This window comes from Dromaius novaehollandiae, chromosome 4, assembly GCF_036370855.1.
Source record: "Dromaius novaehollandiae isolate bDroNov1 chromosome 4, bDroNov1.hap1, whole genome shotgun sequence".
NCBI classification, from domain to species: Eukaryota; Metazoa; Chordata; class Aves; order Casuariiformes; family Dromaiidae; genus Dromaius; species Dromaius novaehollandiae.
In genome coordinates this window covers 5262160-5282819 of record NC_088101.1, presented here as the reverse complement: position 1 = coordinate 5282819, position 20660 = coordinate 5262160, and the positions used below count along the sequence as shown (strand labels likewise).

Sequence of the window (20660 nt, the reverse complement as noted above, 5' to 3'; positions counted from 1 at the left end):
CATCACCCACGCCTAAACCTCATTTTGCTGCTTCCACAAGGGCGTTTCACTCCAGGGAGGCAATTCCTCTTCCAAGAGTGGGGAGAGTAGCAGGAGGTCGGTGGGCAGGTGTTTCACGCTATTGCATGTCGCACGTGACAGGCCTTTCCTCTTAGTTGAAACAAAGAAATAAGGATGCAGTTCTAATAACTTTGCTTCAAATGCACATCCAAAAAAAAGAGTGGTATCAGTATTAGCGGTGTTACTAAAGCACATATTTTTCTTTTTAAGTTTTTACATGTACAATCCACTCTTCCTTCCGTATCCTATTTAAGATAATCTCTACCTTGCTTCCGTGGAAGAAAACAACTTGCACAAGATGTGGGAACTTGATACAATTGAGCATGGACCACTCTGTTTGCCTTTGAAACTAGCAGTGCCATTATAGCGTATAGAAAACTACAGGTGGAATCCTTTAAAGAAAATAAAGCTTTTTTGCGGGAATTACCATATGTGAAAAATAATGTGATTGTCTGGGCAAAGCCGTGTCAGATTTTTCAAACAGCTTTCTCGTCTTTAATTTTGCAGCCATTGCTGGCCTCTTCTGCACTGAAATGCATAATGTCCCCTAATAATGCATTTGCTTGTCTCATTTGAATTACTTGAATATAATGCCTGATCCATTTCTGGCACTTTGAGTTCTGCCGATTATTTTCCTTTTTATATAAGCAGTGGTGTCTGTGACTAAAACACAATGTGGCAATGGACACAAGATTAACTCTTCCGATGCTGTGACGCAGATGTTATCTGGAGACACTACAACGTGAGTGCGTTTTTCTGTAGGTGTCTGTGAACCCCTAAGAGAGGAGTGGTTGCATTCCCGCTGCACTTGGTAGCTACTTTCAAACAGACGGTCTCTGAATAGATCCATGAGATTTGGGCACTGAATCCCTTAGAAATCCTGGCCTTAACTGGATATTGCATATAAACAATCAGCAAGATAAAGATGCTTTCCTGCTCTTGTGTAGTCCTCTTTTCTTTCCATGTTTGCTCAAGCCTACATATTCAGGAGTAAAAAAAGAAGATATCGACTGTATCTTAAATAGTAACAGTACAAGTCACTATTCTCATTCATGGGCAGTGGAGAACAATGATTTAAGAAAGTGTGTCTTAGCGTCATTTAGTTTATTAAATGTGCAAAGTAACTGTATTAACAAAATGATTGTGCAGCTGGAGAATGAAGCCCTCTTCTGAAAGATGGAATCCCTAAGCCACAGTTCAACAGATTGTTGTTTTTTAATTTAAATATTTGTTTCCTCTTAACTTAGGCAAGCTTTAACTCAATAGCCAGTTCCCTTTACAGATAGGCAATGCATGTTCAAGTTAAACTTGTTTTTGTTTATGGTAGAAGCCTGAACACTCTTTTCCTAAATGCAGCACAAACAACTATATTTGCAGCTCTCTGTGGCTGCAACAAGATTTGACATTTTAATTGTGACTAATTGATGCTTTTTCTTGGTAGTGCAAACAACTAGGACAACTAGTAAATGAGCAGGGCAGCGAAATCACCTCTCGTGCCTTGGAAGTGATTGCTTCAAGGCAAGTCTTGCAACATGAAAGTAAAACATATGAAAATAATAGAAATAGAAATAGAAAATAAAACCAGAGTTGTACAGGCATCCTATTCAAGACCTGTGATGTGTGTGTCTGGAAAAGCTCTTTCTCCGAAGACATGTAAGACAGTCCAGCTGAAAATGGTGGACACAGAGTAGCAGAATTTGGCCTGCGTGGGGTTTGTACATTTTTAAAGGTGGCTGGCAAGACAGCAAATAGAGCTGTAGAGAGATGCCTCGCAGCCCAGCTGGGTGACTCATGGCAAGAGGAACTGCAGTGAGAACATGCCAATTGAATTGCTTCCGGCACCGTGCTTGAACAGGCTGCTCACTTCTTTTGTCTTCTTGATTAGTTTTGCAATGCCATATAGGTGTTGATTGACTGCAGGCTTTGTAATTAGGCATTATGAGGTAAAGGTCTCTCCACCCAGAGAGGAGCTGAAAAAATATTGTTATTGATATTGCACTTGAAGGCCAAAGGTGCGCGCTTGTTGTTGATTGCATTGGTTGGTTTCTTACTCGTTTCTAGCTATGCAATATTAGAACGACCCAAATACTGAGTTAGTTCTTAGTGAAGTTTGAATTCCTAGCAGATCCTGGATGCTTATTATATCTGAAATTTTTCAAAGCTCTTCTTGCTAATGTAAATGTATAGGTGAAGCTGCCAAAACTTAGCACCCATTTTAGCTCAGCACCCATTTTTTCACTTTGTGACTTGCCAAGCACTAATGTTTACAGCAGTGCTGAATCCTTCTGCTGGTGTAGCTTTTTACTATCCGATATTACTGCACATCGACCTAGGGCATCTTTGCAACAAACACCCACATTATCCATGGAAATTCACGGAATATAACCCACATTCCTGAAACTTGCAGTAGGGTTTTCTCCTTCCTGTTTCACAGCTCATTTTCGCTTAGCCTCCCAGAAACTTCATCTGTCCTTATTATGCCAACAGTTCCTGTTTCTAGTGAATAAGCTTGAATCACTATATATATTTTCAATTAACAACTCATCTCCTGGTCTTCCAAAATGAAGCAGCAAGCATCATGCCTGTGCTGCCCTCACGCTGCCTTGCCTCTGTAACGTTCCCTACAAGCTGTGCATGCCCTGGATTTCTGTTTGCCTCCTTTTTATATCATAATCTGCTTAAGGTGATATTAGGAAACAAAGGGTACACATCTAGCAATGGTGGACTGCAAACCTGCAATTCACCCTGCATACTGAAAGGAGGTGTCAAGCCCCCAAGCAAAACACAAGTGATACAGCCACAGCAAGCGTGATTCAGAGCCCTTTGTGTACAAAAGAATGGCTCCTACCGACTTGGGGTGGTTTAGGATCAAAACCAGGATTATTCTGGGTAGCTGCAATGAGAAGGTAGAAATGAAGAAAGTGGTAAGCCCAGGGATCTGCTAAGAAAAGCTATCCAGCCACGTAACAGGAAGCCACGGGCACTGTACAGGAATTACCGGATAATTTAAAAATTATATTGGATGTGTGATAGCTCTTCTTGACTGCTGGCAACTAGAAGGGTGGCTCTAGTAAAAATAACATTGTGGAAGAAAGGGACAGACTGATATCTTGAGCCAGTGCTCCTTACTGTCAGTGGAAGTATATGGTATTGTCCATGAACATACATGTTCATATTAAAGGGGGGAATTATTGCTATGATGGCATGCAATAAATTGCTCTTAGCTATCTCTTTTAGTATTCATAGTGTGCCAGGCACCCTGCTCCTCAATAAGGGAGGAGAAGGAGAGACAGCTACTGCTGTTGTAAATGGGCATATGTTCCAGTGAAGTCAGTGACTTCTGACCTGGAAGGCTGCACCAGTGGGCACCAGGTCTTCTCTGGGCCTATTGTAAAACATGGCTGGTCGCTTGTGTGCAATAAAAAGCTTTAAAATTTTCCACCACAAAAATTTTTTCCCTAGAAAAATTGCAGATCTTAAGGAGTAGAGGGCTTGTTCTGGCTGTGCTCCCTGGGTGCCGGTTGTCGGAGGATGCTGGCCAGCTGGAAAACAGCAGATCACACCACAGAGAGGAGCATGATAGCAAACGTGAGAGCATGACTGCATAGGAGCTACAGGAGCATCTGTGGCAGCCTCTGCCCTGCCTATTGCTGTGCTCCTGCTCAAAAGCTGAAAGGGGGGATGACCGTGCAGTGAGAAGCCTTGCCCTTGTGTCCTGGCCTCACCTCCTTCTTTCTTTGTTTCAGATATGGAGAAGAAAAGAGCAGAAGTCCTCTTCAATGACAGTAAGTGGCAGCTCTTTAAGCCTGGCAGTTCTCTTGTTGCTTTAATTAGAATTAAGATTCTCTGAGCGTTTTTCCTGGCCCTTTTCTTTTCCTCCTGGCTAGTGAATGTGACCATGCAGAGGCATGGTGCGCTTGGAAGCCCTGCTCAAGCACGCTGCAGCCTGGTGCCAGTGCCCTCCGGGCTCCTTACAGAGGCACCTAGCCCTGGCTCAGAAATAGTGGCACTAGGGATGGAGATCCCTTCTCAGAGGGTCCGTGCCCACACCAGAACTCCCTTGGAGGTTGTCCACTTAGTGGCATCTGCCTTTGCACATGCAGAGCCTTGGCCATGTTTCTACATGAAAACAAAGACATTTCAAACACCTCCTAGGCGTATGCAGGAAAAATGAGCAAGCGCTGAGGATTTCTAATAAATAAAAGGGACTTTGCTTGGGCTGGTTGACTGCTTTATCACTAGGCTGCACTATAAATAGCGTGCTCATGGCAGGCAGGCCCCTATCAGGAATTTAAGTGTGTTTTCTATTTCAGCAAGTTATAGTTAAAAGCAATCACTATTAAAACTAGCTTAAAGTGTGGACTTAAATAGAGCACTTAGTCAAGTCTAATCCTGCCTTCATGGAGCTGACACCTAATCTGTCTCCCTGGTGGAAGTATTGAACCTGTGCAGCATCAGCGTAGGCTGGTTCATCCGTGCGGGTCTTGGATGCTGTAGCATAACATTTCATCTCTGTGCATTAAGACAGGCAGCCTGGTCAAGTCCTCGAACACAGCCCACAAAAGCTAAATGCCCTGAAAATTAGTAGGATTGGGCACGTGCGGGGCAGTTTGGAATAGTGGCTTTCAGTGTGCTACTAAAAACTGGGAATTTGTCATTTTCTTTTGTGCATAGTGTATATGAGCATAAGGAAACATATAGAATTGACATCAGTCTGTGATTATAATGAAAATGTTCTGGATTTTGGCATGATTGTGAGCACAAAAGGGTTTATTATGGAAATATAAGGCAATATGAACTGCCAGTCTTCTCAAGGCATTATTGAAGGAGTGCAGTTGAGGTAGCTTGTTGTAAAGATGTTTTTGAGCCTTTAGGGCAGGAGGTCAGCTTGTGTGCAGATCTAATAGTCCTAAAAAGCCAACTTTGCTTACAGATGGGTTGCTTGCAGCTCTGGATTTCCTTAGCTGCAAGTTGTCAAGTCATGGCAGATTAAAGAAAGTCACTTTAGGGGCTAGTTTTGGGTGCTCTTATTCTGGGGCACTTAGGGAACTTGGAGTCTTTCTCTGGGTTTCAAACATTGACCACTCCAGTGGCTGATAGGATTTTGCGGCCCTAGGACCAGTTATTGAAGATCACCCATAGCTTGCAGGAAGGAAACATGCTGGTGAATTATGGCTATTCTCCCATTTTCCTTTTACATGGCAAGTTTTGGACAAATAACTGTATCTTTAGATTTCACTGCTTTCCTTCAGCGTAGTTTTAAATCTCAGTACTGGGCAGAGGCTGCATTAGAACTTCTCAACGCTGTATGACTTTTTTTTTTTTTTTTTTTTTTTTTTTCAAATTTACGAACAGTTCTCAATCTGCTGAGCTCTTGCTGCTGCTTTTGGCTATGAGGTGCTTTTAACATCACCTTGTGCAGATCCTAGCAGGAAAGGGCAGAGGTTACGCTCTGTGAGGGCCCAGTCTTTCCCTGCTGCGGACTTCAAGGGGCCTGGTGGTGGCAGCTCTCCAGTGAGATATTACAGATTTCCATTTTGCCCCCCTCTGGGTTGCTGGCTGCTGGAGATGGGCAGCATGATGGTCTGGACTGTGCTATCCCTATGTGAATGATTCTTAGCTCTGTCTCTTCTTCAACGGATTGGGACAGTCCTGTCTGTCAACTTTCCTACTGTCTAGCTGAAAGCAGGGCCTGGATGAAGGCCAGTGGGTCTTGGTCCAGGTAAGATGGACTGATGGTGGCTGGATGGGAGAAGACAGCAGAAGCAGCCCCATTGATGGAGCAGTTTCTCGACTTTGTCCCTATTTAGGAGCTTCAGCTGCTCCTGCATGTCTGTTCAGTGGCTGAAACCATAGATATTTTTATTCCTCTGGCGCTTTGGAGGGTAACAGTTTTCCTCATGGATGCACACCTTGCTGGAGATATCCATGCCTTCATCCATCACCGGCTTAGTGTGACAGGCTTTTTGCCTGAAGTCGCTCTCAGGGAGCACTTGGAAACTCCCATTTGCGCAATACACAGTTGCCTACTTCCAAGTGACACCTTGCTGAGGGGATCTGCATGCATGCTCTGTAAAATCATGTGGCTTGGAGCATTCCCATCTCAGATACTGCCTTTGCTCATATTTTATCCTAATGATGAATCACCCAGGACATTTAGGTGGGCAATCCCTATATGTGGGGATCATCCTGGATGTACGGTGAAGGGTTTTGATTCCTGACTTGGGCTGCTCATGCAGCTCTGCCTGAATTGGTTGACCATCATGGCTTACCATAATAGTTGCCTCCTTGTTCAGGCTTTTATGCAAATGGGATGTGTATGAGGATCTCTGACTCGGGGGGCTGGTGGATGGTATGTTTTCTCATTGATGTTATACCATTAGAGAACCTAGGTGGAGTGTGGTTTTACATATATTTTCCACAGCACCTGCAGCCCTTGGTAGGCACGTTTACTAAGTGAAGGAATAACTAATATACTCTTTCTCCTTTCCAACAGTCTGTGGGTTACGGCAGAATAGATCAGTCAAGTCAATAGCAAAAGTATCATCATTGCGAATAGTCGGCGGATTGTCTTCTGCAGAGACGGGGGACTGGCCGTGGCAAGCTAGTTTACAGTACAATAACATCCACCGCTGTGGCGCAACGCTCATCAGTAACACATGGCTTGTATCTGCAGCTCACTGCTTCAGAGAGTAAGTTCCCAGCTTAGAGAGACTCCGCAGCACAATGTGCTCCACATGCATCAAGTTGTGTTGCTTTCCAAATCTGCACCACCCCCCTGACTCTTCCTGGCAGAAGAATTTTCTTCCTTGGAGAAGTGAGGGTTGGGTGGACCTATCGCTTTTATGTTTCAATGAGGTATTAAAGACTGACTCCTCCTGAGCAGAACTGACAACGATACAGGCAGAAAGAAATAGTCATTTGGCATATTTGGCAAAAAAGGCTTAAAAGGTGATGTGGCCGAAATGGCAGAGGGCTTGTTTCCCATTATGCAAAGAGCTTCCGAAGGCGCACCATCGTGTTACAATGAGGTTGCTGCAGCTGCAAGCTGCTACCCAAAGTGATAGTCCCACACTCGCACTCTTCCATTCAGTCCAGTATTCCCAGCAATTTCTTCTTCCAGATCTGATGACTGTGAAGCTGCAGGGCGCTTAAGATCAAACAGCTGATTGGACAGACTATTAACATGTAAAAAGAATAAAGGAGATGAGAAGCCTACTAGCAGAAGAGTGCTTGGTCTGATACACCCTGTAGCCACATGTTGGCTAGATGAGGGGCCAGGGAAGGGAGGGAATATGAGACCGTGGCTGAGGAGGGAAGGGAGCACCATATTATGGAAAGTCACATATGCCTTAAGAATTGAGTAAGGAGCAGGGTTAAAGGAGTTTTAAGATGAAGGCACTTGACCAAATTTAAAGACCTGAATATTTATATTTATACGTTATATTACAGCTAAATATTTACAGCACTCTTAACTGTTTCAGAATGAGTCACCCTCACAAGTGGACTGCTACTTTTGGAGCTCTTTTGAAGCCACCAAGCATGAAGCGATCAGTCAAGACTATTATTATTCATGAAAAGTACCGCTACCCAGAACACGATTATGACATTGCACTTGTGAAGCTCTCTAAACAAGTTGAGTTTACAAGAAATGTACACCACGTTTGTCTGCCTGAGCCGTCTCAGACTTTTCCATATAATATTTATGCTGTCATCACAGGCTGGGGAGCACTTACCAATGACGGTGAGTCCCAGGTCTAGCAGGCAACCAAGACGTTACATGAACAATGGCTCCAATCTAATGCTGAACTGGTACCACATGTTTAGCCATACAGTGTATGGCAATGAGGCTAATTCTTGGTGTATAAGTAATAATTTGTTTAATCATGAACAGCAGTCTCTTCCTCTAAAATTAGGCTGGGAAAAGACAGCGCTACAACACTAAAGCATGAAATAGGAAGAAGACTGTCCTCTTCTTCAAGCTTTTCCACTTCATAATGTAAATTCTTGAGATGTACAGTCTAGCATACATGTGTTTAGGTAATGCCTAAGAAAACGTCTTCCCAGCCCTGGCCAGGAGCTACAGATCATTCTCTGGGGTTTCAAGTAAATGTGCATGGTGAGATGCAGATGGCAGCTTGCCAAAGCTCCTACTCTTACCAGGCCAGGCTGGTAGTAGATTTAGCTATGGAACCAAGATCTCAAGTCATCTGTCCAAATCACTAGGTAATTTGTTTCCCATGATAGTATATAAAACTCTACAAAATATGTGGTGTTACACTTCAGGCATTGCGTGCATCCATGTGATTGTTAGTGCTATCTTAGTGGTACAATTCTTAAGTGAGAAGATGAGCATGTATCTTTTCAGTGAGAGGCTAACCTACAGATAGCAACAAGCAAAACCTCTACGTTAAGCTGAGTCAAGCTGGTGGTCTGTAAGGAAATGTTAAATGCTCTTCATGTATCTTAATTACTGCAAAGTAATTACATTGATAAATATCCAAACCATTCTTTCCCCTCAGGTCCAACTCCTAATGTTCTTCAGGAAGCAACAGTGAAACTTATAGACTCAAACACTTGCAATCGAAAAGAAGTGTATGACGGTGACATAACACCCAGGATGCTGTGTGCTGGATACTTGGAAGGAGGAGTAGATGCTTGTCAGGTAACTAGCCGAAAATTAGAAAGGAAAATCCTTTTAAAGCTGGTTCAGTATTTGGTCCATCAAACCTTAACTGACATTGTATTCATCCTTTAAGTAGGCTCTGTTCAAATAGGAATTACAATCTGAAATGAAATAACATTTATTACACATCAGTAAGCACATAAAACCCATAGAAAGAGAGTTAAACTACTACGTATAATAATCAGAATTTAAAAATTTCACAGCATGAAATGAAATTCTCATTTTGCAACTCAAAATAGCTGATACAAGCCCATTTACTTCTCATAATACCTTGTGGGAAATCCAGCTAACAATTTGTTTCCACAAGTATAACCGGCTACTCCATATTGATGCTTCACTCCTCATTCCCTGCTTCCATTCCACACCAGCCCCTTGTATACTGCACAGTTTTCCCCTAGTGGGTTTTCCTTTTTTTTACTGGAGGCTGTTCTGCCAGCACATATGTGCCTTCATCTCAGCAAATTATTCTGCAGGGACTGACCATGACAACTACTTAAAAACAAAATGTGTATAGAGGTGATTACTGAAGTTATGAGCTGGCCCAGATGAAATTAATTACTTTGCATCATATGTTTGTCAGGTTTGAACCTGACACCAGTCCTTGACCTCCCTTTTTCAAAGTAGCATGACATTGTCAGAGATACTAAATGCTGAAATACTAAATGTGAGAAAAAGGTTAAATGTCTCAGGTAGCCAAGACCAGACAGTATTCAGCTGGGAGGGAAGAAGTTTAAGAATGTAGCAATCGAGATGCTAGCAAAAATGTACGACCATGCATTGAAATAAAATTCTGGACTGATCATCTCATAATAGAGATCTCTGTTATGAGACGATCTTTGGAAAGAAACCCACTTCAGCACAAGCAAAACTGCCTGAAACAATGAATAAAGGTAATTATAAGGCAGCTAGGTGGAAACTGAATGGTAGGGATATTTGTGTGATGCAGATTTGCAAATGTTGCAAGGAAATGCATATTTTCAAGCAAACATTATTTCCTAATAATTTTAAAAAGGTAATTTCTGTTAATATTCAGTTGTAAAGAATGTATTCATAAATGCTCTCTGAAACAGATCCTGTTCAGAATCTCAGTCCCATAGATTGCGTTCCAAGTGAAACTCTTTGCGGAATGTGTCCAGGAGATTTACCGCCTCGTTTCCCCCCCCACCCCCCAAAAAAGGTTTCCTGTTGGCTTAGATCGCTGTATATATTTGTGTTTTCCTTCTTTAATTTGTATGAGGAGGAGGAAGAGGCAGGCGTGGAGCAATGTTTCACAAAACAGTAGGGAAGGTATGATTTTTTTTTTTTAATTGAGAAATGATATTGTAAAACCACAGGGACAGGTCAGCAGACTCCACGACAAATAGAAAATGGCCACTGGCTTCTAACTCAGATTTCAGAAGCAGCCTGGATTCTGCATGGATGGCAGCTCTTGAAATACTGCTTGCTTTTGTCTCTTATGGGACACAGCCTCTTGTCTGTATTTTACCTTCTGATTAATGAAACCTCCTTTTTCTTCTCATTCTGTAGGGGGACTCTGGGGGACCGCTGGTTACTCCAGATTCTAGACTGATGTGGTACCTCGTGGGAATAGTGAGCTGGGGAGATGAATGTGCCAAACCAAATAAACCTGGAGTTTACACGCGAGTGACTTACTTCCGTGACTGGATTACCTCAAAAACTGGCATCTGATTCCAAAGTCAAAAATGGATTTAACTACATAGGCTATATGTAACTCATACTCGTCCATAATTCTGAAAAGCTATTTTTTAAAATAAATAAGTTCCTATGTAGTTTTGGTCAAAGCAGATTTGTCCACAGCAAGTGCTAACTTCGCTGTCAGACATCCCAATTCCTTGTGAATTTATACTAAGCATCAGATTACCTGCCTCATCTCTGAGCTTTGAAACATTCTCAGTTATCGGAAATGATGAACGGGTGCCATCGGACATCAAATATTTAAAAGCTAGTAATCTACCTGCTTTATAAGTACAACCACTACCCAGGAAAAAATAATTGTCTTTAGGCATGGCCGAGGTCTGAAGATGCCCAGACTCCTTAGGCCTAGTGGAAGCCAAACCTTCTTCCTCCAGTGAAGCAATTGTTGTCATGATCTTGTTTCTAGGCCAGCGAACCCTTGACTATTCTTCTTGTTAGAGGCCACCATCTGCACAGACTGCAGCCAAGACCCTAGGCATGTTCCACCAGCCACTGGGAGCCTTGACACCTACCCTGCTCAGATGTCTTGATGGCTAAGAGCCAGTCAGCCAGGACTGAGGCTAGATCCTGGCTAAGGAAAAGGATGATTGCCATGCTTTCTGTAAGTTGGAAGGGAAGAGAGAAAGGCTTGATACTCTAGTTATGAAGCATGCTTTTAACAGAACTTGGTGTATTTTATGAAGTTCAAATTATGTGAAAATCCTACTGCAGAAGTGCAACACTATACTGCTACCTCTATACCAATGCCCTTCTAGACTGATTTTGTCCAGCTTACAATGTGTTTAAGATGCAGAAACACAAGATTTACCTAAGGTTGATTGTAATAAGAGTGTGTCCCCGCAAATAACCTCACTGGAAGGAAACCGTAACAAAAGAAAACCCTCAAGCCAGCATTTAAATTTGTGCTAAAGGAAAAATAAATAATCACGACAAATAAACTGGGAACTACCTTTTTCTTCAAGTCAAGAAATAACGTGCATTTTTGAAGGCATGCCAGCCAGCAGAAACCATTTCACTGCAAAGAAAGTAAATAGTGATAAACATTTATGCTTCACTGAGGGACTCATCTCTGCCATGAATGAATATGATTCCATCTTATGAAGCTGAAGAGTAATTTCCTGTTAAAGAATAATCCAGATGAGAACTTCAGAGTAAAATCTGTCCTTATATGTGGATTAAGAACTTTTCTTCCTACCTCTGTGCATGACATCTAGTAGGCTGCTGCTGGGAGGGGGTTCCATTGACATGAATATTACTGTCCCCAAGAACCTAGGCCTTCAACATGAACCAAAATGTCAATTCCAGGAGCAGCAGCTTCTGCTGACTTTGGGCACCAGACTGCTTAGGCTGTGAACGCAGGACTCACAGGAATCCTCATGAGACATGAGCAAAGCTGCAAGCCCCCCACTACTGAATCTACTAGAACTGAAAGTCTCTCCAAAGCACCCTGCCTCCCCTTCTTCTCAGAACTGGGTCCCTCTTCATCCTTTCTACAGTGCAAGCTCTGCAGGAATCAGAATCCACTGGAATGAGATGCTCAGTATTTTTTTGTAACCTCAAACTTTGAATTACAAGTCTACCTATGGATGGAAAAGCCTAAGTTTAAGACTCTGGTGGAGGAGGGGACTGTCTTATTTTCAGGCCTTTCCAGACTTTTTTCATAGTGAAAAGCGTTTCTTATATTTTGAATTTCAGAAAAATAAGATGCCTTGTCTCAAAGAAATTATTGAAGGATGTGTTTAGTTTTGCTTTCAAAATAGTTGTATTTTTATTCTGATTTTTCCACATTCGTTTAAAAAAAGGAAAGGATCTTGGGATAGTTAGGAGAATAGGCAGATGCAGCAAATCTGTTTCCTCAATTTATTGATGAAGTTTTTGATTTATGCACTTTTGAGTTGCTGCTATTTTTCAACTAAGAATTTACTGTGGGCCAGGTTCAGTTATATTGGAAACACTCTTTTCTTCCAGTGTTCAGGCCCCACATTATTTGAAGGCATCCTTTGAAAAAAATTACATGTAGGTTTTTTGTGCCTCTTATGCTTTAAAGGTGAAAATCATGACAAATGCACTTATAATCAACTGAAAGTGAATTGCAACTGAAAGTTCACTTTCACAAATAGCAAAGGCTTTCTTTTGCACTTAAAACCTGTCTTCTGCTTATGAAATGGAGGGGCAGCAATAAGGGGGCCAGGCCCAGATAATGTAATCCCTATAAACTGGTTCCTACCTCACCCTGAAAGTGACATATATATATAATACCCTTTTTAAAATGAGAAAGGCAGCCTTTATTGCAGATTTTCTTGTGAGAGGCCAAACAGCCATGAGGCGTGTGGGAGAATGTCTACCTTACTCAGGGAGTCCTGAGCCAGCCAGATGCACTTTTCTTCACAAACTTTTAGCAAACTGTCTGGTCTGGTTTTGTCTTTACTCCGTGTCAGTGTTTTATTTATGAAGACTCTGTTTTCTGTGCTAGAATGAAGCAAAGAGAATATTGTGTGATAAAAGAAAAGTTTTTAAAAACCTTTTATTATTCATGTTAAGATTTAGCAAGGATTTAAATGATATAAAGGTAATATATTTCATAACATTAAATGTATTTAAAAGCAATTGTTTCTTCTTTTTTCTCCTTTTTTGCTTAATAATAACCAAGCTAAGATTTTTATTTGATTCAAAATAGACTAATCTTGTTTCTTTTGCTATAAAGCTGTTCTAAAACTGCAGCTTTTTCTGTCCATCCCCGTCCTAAGAATTGTTTGTCTTTCACAGTGGCTTGAGCTTTAAAGATGTTTCTACAAAGTGAGTCATCTACTTATCTAAAATGCTCTAAGGTGAATTTCAGTAAAGCTAGTGCTACACAGATTTGAGAATGAATCTGAACCTTTTTTCATGAATCAACTATTTTGCCTCTGACCTTGCAAAAACCTGTCCTTACAACATGACATTCCTGGCACTCGCTGTGGGGAGTTTGATACAGCTGACGCAGCAGTTCTCCTGAGATTTCCCAGGCAGATTTACAGCTTCAAGACAGAAGTTCCAAACTTCTGGTTATTCAGATAAAGTTGTTTGAGGCTTGCCTGATGCTAATTTTCAGGCCAGAGCATAAATAGGAAAGAAATAAGAGCCCAGCTGCACAATTTCCATAAGGAGCTCTGGTTGAATTACATCAAGCAGTCACTGGGGTTCCTTATGTAAGTAAAGCTTGTGGAAACTGCAGTTCCAAATCTACTGCTCCTCTTAACAAATTAGAAGAGCTGAGAGCCAAAAGTGATTATTTAACCCAATGAATATTTACCTGGCAACTTGCAGTCTGTTAGAGATGCACGTGCGTGGGAAAGTTGGCTCTTGCTCTCAGAAAGGCACTCGTGCATGTCAGAGTGGATTCAGCTTAGGTAATTGCTGCCTTTGGTTATCTGGATCAGGATTTTAAGAACATTATCAACATGGTTTCTAGGAAGATGTCACTGGCTAGTGAAGCGCTAAGGGCCAAGATTCTTTGGCCCACCTTGTTGGGAAGCTAGAGTCCTTTAAGCATGCCAGCAAAGCACTCATACACTGCACACCCCGCCAAAAAGGAAACAAAGCCTGACCAGGCTAGTCACCTGGTGTGAAGTAACACATCTTTAGGGAGAAAATTACATGGAGGTTTGTCAGCTATTTAGTCATTAGCTAAATGAATCAGAGAAACAAATGCATCCTCCCCGCCAAATCCCCACTTTTGAATCCCCCTATTAAGAATGTGAAATCATGCCTTGAAATGGGGGGGGGGGGGGGGGGGGGAAGACAGACTAAAAAAGTGTTAATGTCTGGCATTTTCAAGGAGATCTATCATGGAAATTTTAAATCAAGGAGATTTTAAAGGACACGTGCAGCTAACAACTTCAGCTCTTTTTGAAAATGTTGGCTTCAAAGATGTGTTCAAAATCTGCATGCAGAATGAATCCACAATAGTGTTCATAAGCAGTAGTCATTAAGGGACTTTGGCCATGAACAGACTTGAATGCAGAGCTGTTGCAATAGTGCTGAATACAGGTGTATGCCTGATGCCACTGACTGGCTTGCTTGGTACCTTTTGCAGATCTTGAAAGTTATAGATCATTTTTGCATGGTGCAAATATGGGTTTGTGATTTTTTTAATGCTAAATATACTAATATTTTAGGGTTATATATATATTTGTAAAAGAGGAGGTAACAGGAAAAAGAAAGAAGCCAAATGACTCCAGATGTTTCATATTTTGCTGTCTGCGAAAACAAGATGGAAACCTGTATGTTTCACAATTTGGCAGAAGGCTCTTGAATGTACCTACTATTACCGATGCATTTGGTAGCCAGTTTCTGTGGCTTCTGGGGTAAACAAAATCTGTCCATTTTGATTTGGCAACCTGCCTTAGAATGTCTATGTTTACAGTTTCACTGATGGTCTGCCTTTGCGTAATTACGGCTAAACTGCTAGGCATGAACTAATTCGATGTTGCTATTTCTCCATTTAAGCAAAGGGGTTTTCAGTATTCACTGTTATTATGCAAAATCTGTTTCCTGTGAGACGATTGCATAACAGAGTGACTGGTATCTTAAAAATGCAATAACCAGGACAGAAAGATGGTATGTAGCAGATAAGATTGCCTTTTACATACCACATTTGACTGGTTACTTCTTAAAAATAAGATTTGTTAGTTTAGCCTCAAGAAGGTTAAAGGCAGGCTCATTTTTGCAGAAAGAAAATACAAAATTAAAGGTAAAATCACTAAAAGAACTAATAATTAGCCAAGTGGCAAAACTGAAGTTGAATTTTTTTTTGCTGCCTTTAAAGTATCCTTCATTTTGTATCGCTTTACAACTGGGACTCTAATACTGTTTATCAGGTAGATGCGCTGCTCTGCAAGAGTCATTGAAATTACACATGTAATTTTATTCTTGTATATTCTGATTTTATGTATTACGTGAAAAACCAACAAACAACGCAAATATCGGGCTTAATATCAGTTGCGTTATCAGTGAAGAACTACATTCTTCATCCTGAAGAACTGTATTGCTTTCTCATTTTATCCCATCACCCAGCCCAGCATTTTAGACTTCTAGTGGCCTCTAGTGGTTCTGTGAAACTTTCTCCCATCTTGTCTTTAATTTGACGTGAGAGAAAAACGTTTAGACCAGTATTTTGGCCCTGATCCTGCCAAAGCATACCCCGTGTTTGAATGAACACAGTGCAGTCCAGCCACTCTTAGTCTTTGTTGTGTTTTTGGATTGAGGAGTGAATCCTGAGGAACACTTGGAATGCTCCTAGAATTCTTAGTTTTAGTCACATAAGAAATAAATGCTGGAATAACATATCAGATGCTATAACAGGCATGCAACAAAGAGGACAAAAATCAGATGTTGTTTTCCCAAGAAGTTCCCAAAAATCCAATCAAGATAGAGAGAAGGCTTACTTTTTTTTTTTTTTCTCATGTACTATAGAATGCCATTAGAGATTTTTTTCTGTTACAAATATAATTTTTTCAAATAAAAAGTTACTATTTCACAATGACATTTTTCAATCATCATTGCTTGCATAGCAGAAAGCATCTCTCATATTCCACGTGAATTATGTTAACACGATCAAGAAAGACTTGAACTCTTCTCAAGCAAGGAAAGGCTCAGCCCAAACTATTCCTGAAACATGACACTTTTTCAGGAGCAATCGATGATCTCCTTAGGCTGTATTTGCTTCCAGGTAGCACTGAGAAATTACCAAATTTCTGTTCCTGAATGGGCTTAGCTGCTCTCTACCGTATGTTTGGGGCACCAAAATTTCCCTTTTTACCCCCATTGGATAAGATTCTGGCTATTTTTTGAGAAGCCAAGTGGAAGCATTAAATCTGGCTCTGTCCTGCAGGACAGGAACAGTATCACGAGTAGGGCTCAAAAATAAAAATTTACTTGTGTAAATCGGTTACCCTTGAGCACAGGGAGGGATTTTTTAAACCACGGTGCTTACGTAATAAGAAAAGTGCCTCTTTGGGGGAAAGAGTCCTTTGAGAAGGTCCCCAAACGCCTTTTGAGAAAACCTCTTCTCAGGTATTAGCGACTGTTCCCAATTTTTATTCAAGGTATGGCGCTTGCCCCACAGCCCCAGCAAAAGCCCCCGGCCCCGTGATGGAAGGCTCTGGACCAAACCAAACAAAAATCTCCCAGAGAGTCCGCTGCTTTGAGCCCCCAAAACTAAACCCTCTTTTCCCTGCTAAACCGCTTCACCCGGCCGCCTACTCCACCCGCCGCCGCCGCCATGACGCTAAGAGGGCGGGGAGGGAGGCGGGCGGCCCCGCGTCGCGTCATGGCGAGCGGGCGGGCTCAGCCCGGCCCCCCAGGTCGGCGCAGGCGGGGAGGTGCCGCGGCACCGGCTGCCGCTTCCTGGCCCCTTCCTGCCTCTTCCCCGGCGCCGCCGGCAGCGCCCAGGCCTCGTCGCGGCGCGGTGAGGGCGGGCGGCGGGCCGGGCCGGGCGGGGCGGGGCGTTGCGCGGGAGGACGGTTGGCGACGATTGAGCGGCGGTTGGCGGCCCGGGGTGGGGGGGCTTCGGCAGCGGCAGCCGCGTCCCCGGCCCCGGCCGCCCGTGGAGGAGAAGGTGCCCGGTCCTTCTCACCAGGCCCCGGCTTCGTGAGCCCGGCTCAGTGCTGCCCGGGTTGAAATCTTTCGTCGCAAGGAAGGATAAGCCCGTGGTGAAGAACCGGAAGGAGAAAACATCAGAATGAAATCTTTTTTTTTTCCTCTTTTTTTTTTTTTTTTTTTTTTTTTGCCTGCATCACACTCCTTTGTCTGCAGTGGGTTCAATAGGGGCTGCACTCCAGTGAGAAGTAGCACCAGGTTTACAGGAGTAGCTTAGCGCAGTCTTGTCAGCGGGCGAGCCGCTTGACTGGCGGTGCCACGAAGCCCTCTTGGCGAGATGTGTTTTGCCCCTATGCTGGGGAGCCCCAGAGCGCCCATGTTGTTGTGGGGAGCTGCCCCAGGGGTGCTTGCGTTGGGCTGTCATGGCCCGGAAGGGGCTTTCAGGCACACGTTGTGCACTGCATGCTCACTGGCATGTGACGGGTGGTGTCCAACCTGTGAAATAACTCAACTGGCGATGTTTGTGGCTTGCTTTCCCGTCTAGCTCCGTCTCCTGTCGCCCTGCTGTGGCACTATCCAACTGGCCACCAGAAAACCTGGAGGGGGCTAGGACTTTTGGGCCTAATTTGATCCAAGTGGTTATGGGCCGCAGGAGGTGCACTTTAGAAATGCTACAGTGCGTTCCAGAGCCATACGAACAACAGCAAAAAAAAAAAGATACTGAAAAAAACTGAAAAGAGTTGACCCTCAGGCAGCATTATCCAATTTGAAAGCTGTCACTGGGTATGTCTGCGCATCCATGATCTCAGCAGGAAAAACTACATAGTATTTCTGGGCCTTTACTTTCAAGCTCTTTAGAGAAAAGGTTGTCACCCTTGTTTCCAAATCCTAGTTTCCAAGACTGTTGGTAGGGAGTTGTAAGAGGATGTGCTGGATCAGATGTGAGGTCGGTTGTGCTTGCCCAGTACGTGGTGATGGTCACTACCAGATCTGGGAAGGGCCAGTTCCCAGGCTACATAACTAAGGAACAGCCTGCCCAGAGGCAGAGTTTCTTCCTAATCCCCGTGCTTAGTTATCACTAAGGTAATTTAGCAATAAAAAGATCTTTGCTGACTGAAGGCCTTAATAGCGCAAATACTATACTCTTAAAGTCCTGTTTAACTCTTCAACTTGATGTCTTGATTAAATGTTGCATTAATTCAGAGCTTACAGTATGACTTTTAAAAGAAATAAATTGTATTACCTTTTGGGTATTGTCCACTAACTTATACATCACAGTTTTTTCAAAAGTGCTTCTGGGTAGTGACTCTTGAGTTAGGTATAACAGTAGCCGATTTCTTAAGTATTTTCAGTTAACATAGAAATAATGCAGCACAAATAACTATGCCTAGCTGTTCTGAGATCCCCGTCTTCTCTTTCAGATAAGAAGCAATCAAGCAGATACAAGTTCAATAGCTTGCAGTTGCTAACAAAAAATGAAATTTTAGGTTTACTAAATCCAACTGTGGAAATACAAGAATTAAATCTTGGGACTCCTCAGTGGGGTAATTAATATACCTCTCTGTATTCTGAAATCATCAGTTGAAGGTTTGGGGGTTCTTGTCTTTTGGCTTCTGTGCATTTTAATTGCCTCAGTGCTGTGTTGATCTGTAGGTTTCTTAATGGTCAAAATGACTATTATGTAACATTGCTTTTTGCATTTTGTGATTCTTCCGTTGAAGAATTGGGGGTAAGGGGATACGGTCTGTGAAATGGCTTCCAGGATAACCATATTCTTTCTTTTTGTAATTCTTCTAGTGCAAACAAATTACATTGCATCATGGCGACAGATTCTATGGAAATTGATGATGCTTTATATAGGTAAGAATATCTGATTTACGTGTGTTCTTGACTTTTCAGCGATGTATATATTTACATGCAGTAGTGTTAAAGCCAAAACTTGAACACAGTATCTGCTGCCTGTTAGGTAAAGGTGCGAGCGCTTGTGCTGCTGTGTCCCTACTTTTGAAAGGGGTAAAACTAAAATGTCCAGCATGTGAAGCTGAATCCATTTCCACCAAAGTTTCTGAAACTGTGAGAACTGTCTGAGTTGCAGATGTAAGCAATCTTCCCGTAAAACTATTCCTTTATTGGTATTTTGACAGATGTTTTTTGACAATTAGCACTGTGCAGTAAAAAGTCCAATTAAATACTACAAAGTTGAATAAAGTTTGTAAAGTATCAATAATGCATGCTTTTTTGAAAAGCAGGACTGATGTTTCTGCTTTCTTTCTGACTTCAGCCTGTTTTTGCTTTGACGATTTTGTCAAAGCAGAGAGAGTAGATATTCTTCTCTTCACTTGTTCTTAATGTTTTCTCGCTCCCTTCTTCTTTCTTCCACCTCCTTTTTACCGTGTGTAATTTATCTCCTCTGTCATGTCTTTCATTTATTCCTCAATCTTTGCCATGTCCCTTCTTCTTTCTTCCACCTCCTTTTTACCGTGTGTAATTTATCTCCTCTGTCATGTCTTTCATTTATTCCTCAATCTTTGCCATGGTTCTCTGTCCTCATGAACATCATCATCATCTCTGTTATCCTCTGAGACAGTTGATAATCAGATAAATAATTGCAGTAGCTTCAGACTAGTGTGAAAGCTCTGGATAAGAGAGCAACCTGCAGATGAGTTGCATCTATTTTAGCCAGGATTGTGGAGAGCTCTCTTGAGACTCTAAGAAATTGCACTGGGCTGGTTGGTGGTAGATAAACTTGAAGGGACCAGATTCATGCAAGCTGTGCAAGTCCCTGAATTTTGTCCTGATTCTTCCAAGAGGGTTGTAAATGTCCCCTTTAGGATGGTTGGAAAGCTTAAATTCTGTGGATCTATGTGGCCCTCTTAAGGGTGTGATTCTTACAAGATGTCTGTGCCCTTTGAATGCTAATGTCCCCAGAAATCTGGCTGTTTTGCTTCATTTTCCTGGGAATTTCTTTAATTACTTCTCCATAATGATAATTGAGATGTGCAGGCTATAAGAGGGGAGCAGACCTGTCACTTTACCCACAGAAGCTAATCCTCTCCCTTTATGCTTATATAGCCTGTGGCAAATAAATGTAATGATTAGTTTCAATAGCTTAATCCATTTACTATCTTAGTATTTGATGGTAATAATAAATATTGTTTGATGTAAGTGTGTTTCCTAAAGTGCTATATAGTGTGACTGTATGCATGTTATATCCTCAGTTATTTGTTGAATGGAGGGCTGCTAAATATAAATGTGCATGTGTCATTAGTGACACAAATTCATCATCAGAACTTGGTATTGCTGATTAGAAACTGACTGGGATGGGGGAAGGAAAGCAATAGCAACTTATAATTGAGAATATGTTAACGTTCTTGAAATCGCTGTGAATTCTTGGCTTACATTCTTACGTCCTTGACTTTATTTGTATCTTGTTCTGACTGGACTTTATCTTGGATGTAGTCGCCAGAGATACGTTCTTGGAGACACAGCAATGCAGAAGATGGCTCAGTCCCACGTGTTCCTGAGTGGTGTAGGTGGTCTTGGTGTGGAGATTGGTAAGTTCAGGTAACATTTACTTAAACAGATGCAAGTGTATATAAACATACTGCCCCAACGTACT

The 20660-nt window shown here is 42.2% G+C and overlaps 2 protein-coding genes across 2 annotated transcripts in view; both read left to right on the top strand.

Annotated features, from left to right (window-relative positions):
* The window catches only part of LOC112988243 (transmembrane protease serine 11E-like), a 38546-nt gene extending 25527 nt beyond the window's left edge, over positions 1 to 13019 (top strand). The window contains exons 6-10 of the mRNA XM_026108592.2: positions 3807 to 3845; positions 6557 to 6752; positions 7545 to 7804; positions 8583 to 8725; positions 10274 to 13019. Of these exons, the coding sequence (XP_025964377.1) occupies positions 3807 to 3845; positions 6557 to 6752; positions 7545 to 7804; positions 8583 to 8725; positions 10274 to 10435 (800 nt within the window). The 3' untranslated portion in view covers positions 10436 to 13019. The remainder of the gene's footprint in view (positions 1 to 3806; positions 3846 to 6556; positions 6753 to 7544; positions 7805 to 8582; positions 8726 to 10273) is intronic.
* Positions 13020 to 16790: 3771 nt separating this feature from the next.
* UBA6 (ubiquitin like modifier activating enzyme 6) overlaps positions 16791 to 20660 on the top strand; it is a 38671-nt gene continuing 34801 nt past the window's right edge. Inside the window, exons 1-3 of the mRNA XM_064510246.1 lie at positions 16791 to 16910; positions 18839 to 18901; positions 20501 to 20595. Coding sequence (XP_064366316.1) covers positions 18861 to 18901; positions 20501 to 20595 — 136 coding nt within the window. The 5' untranslated portion in view covers positions 16791 to 16910; positions 18839 to 18860. The remainder of the gene's footprint in view (positions 16911 to 18838; positions 18902 to 20500; positions 20596 to 20660) is intronic.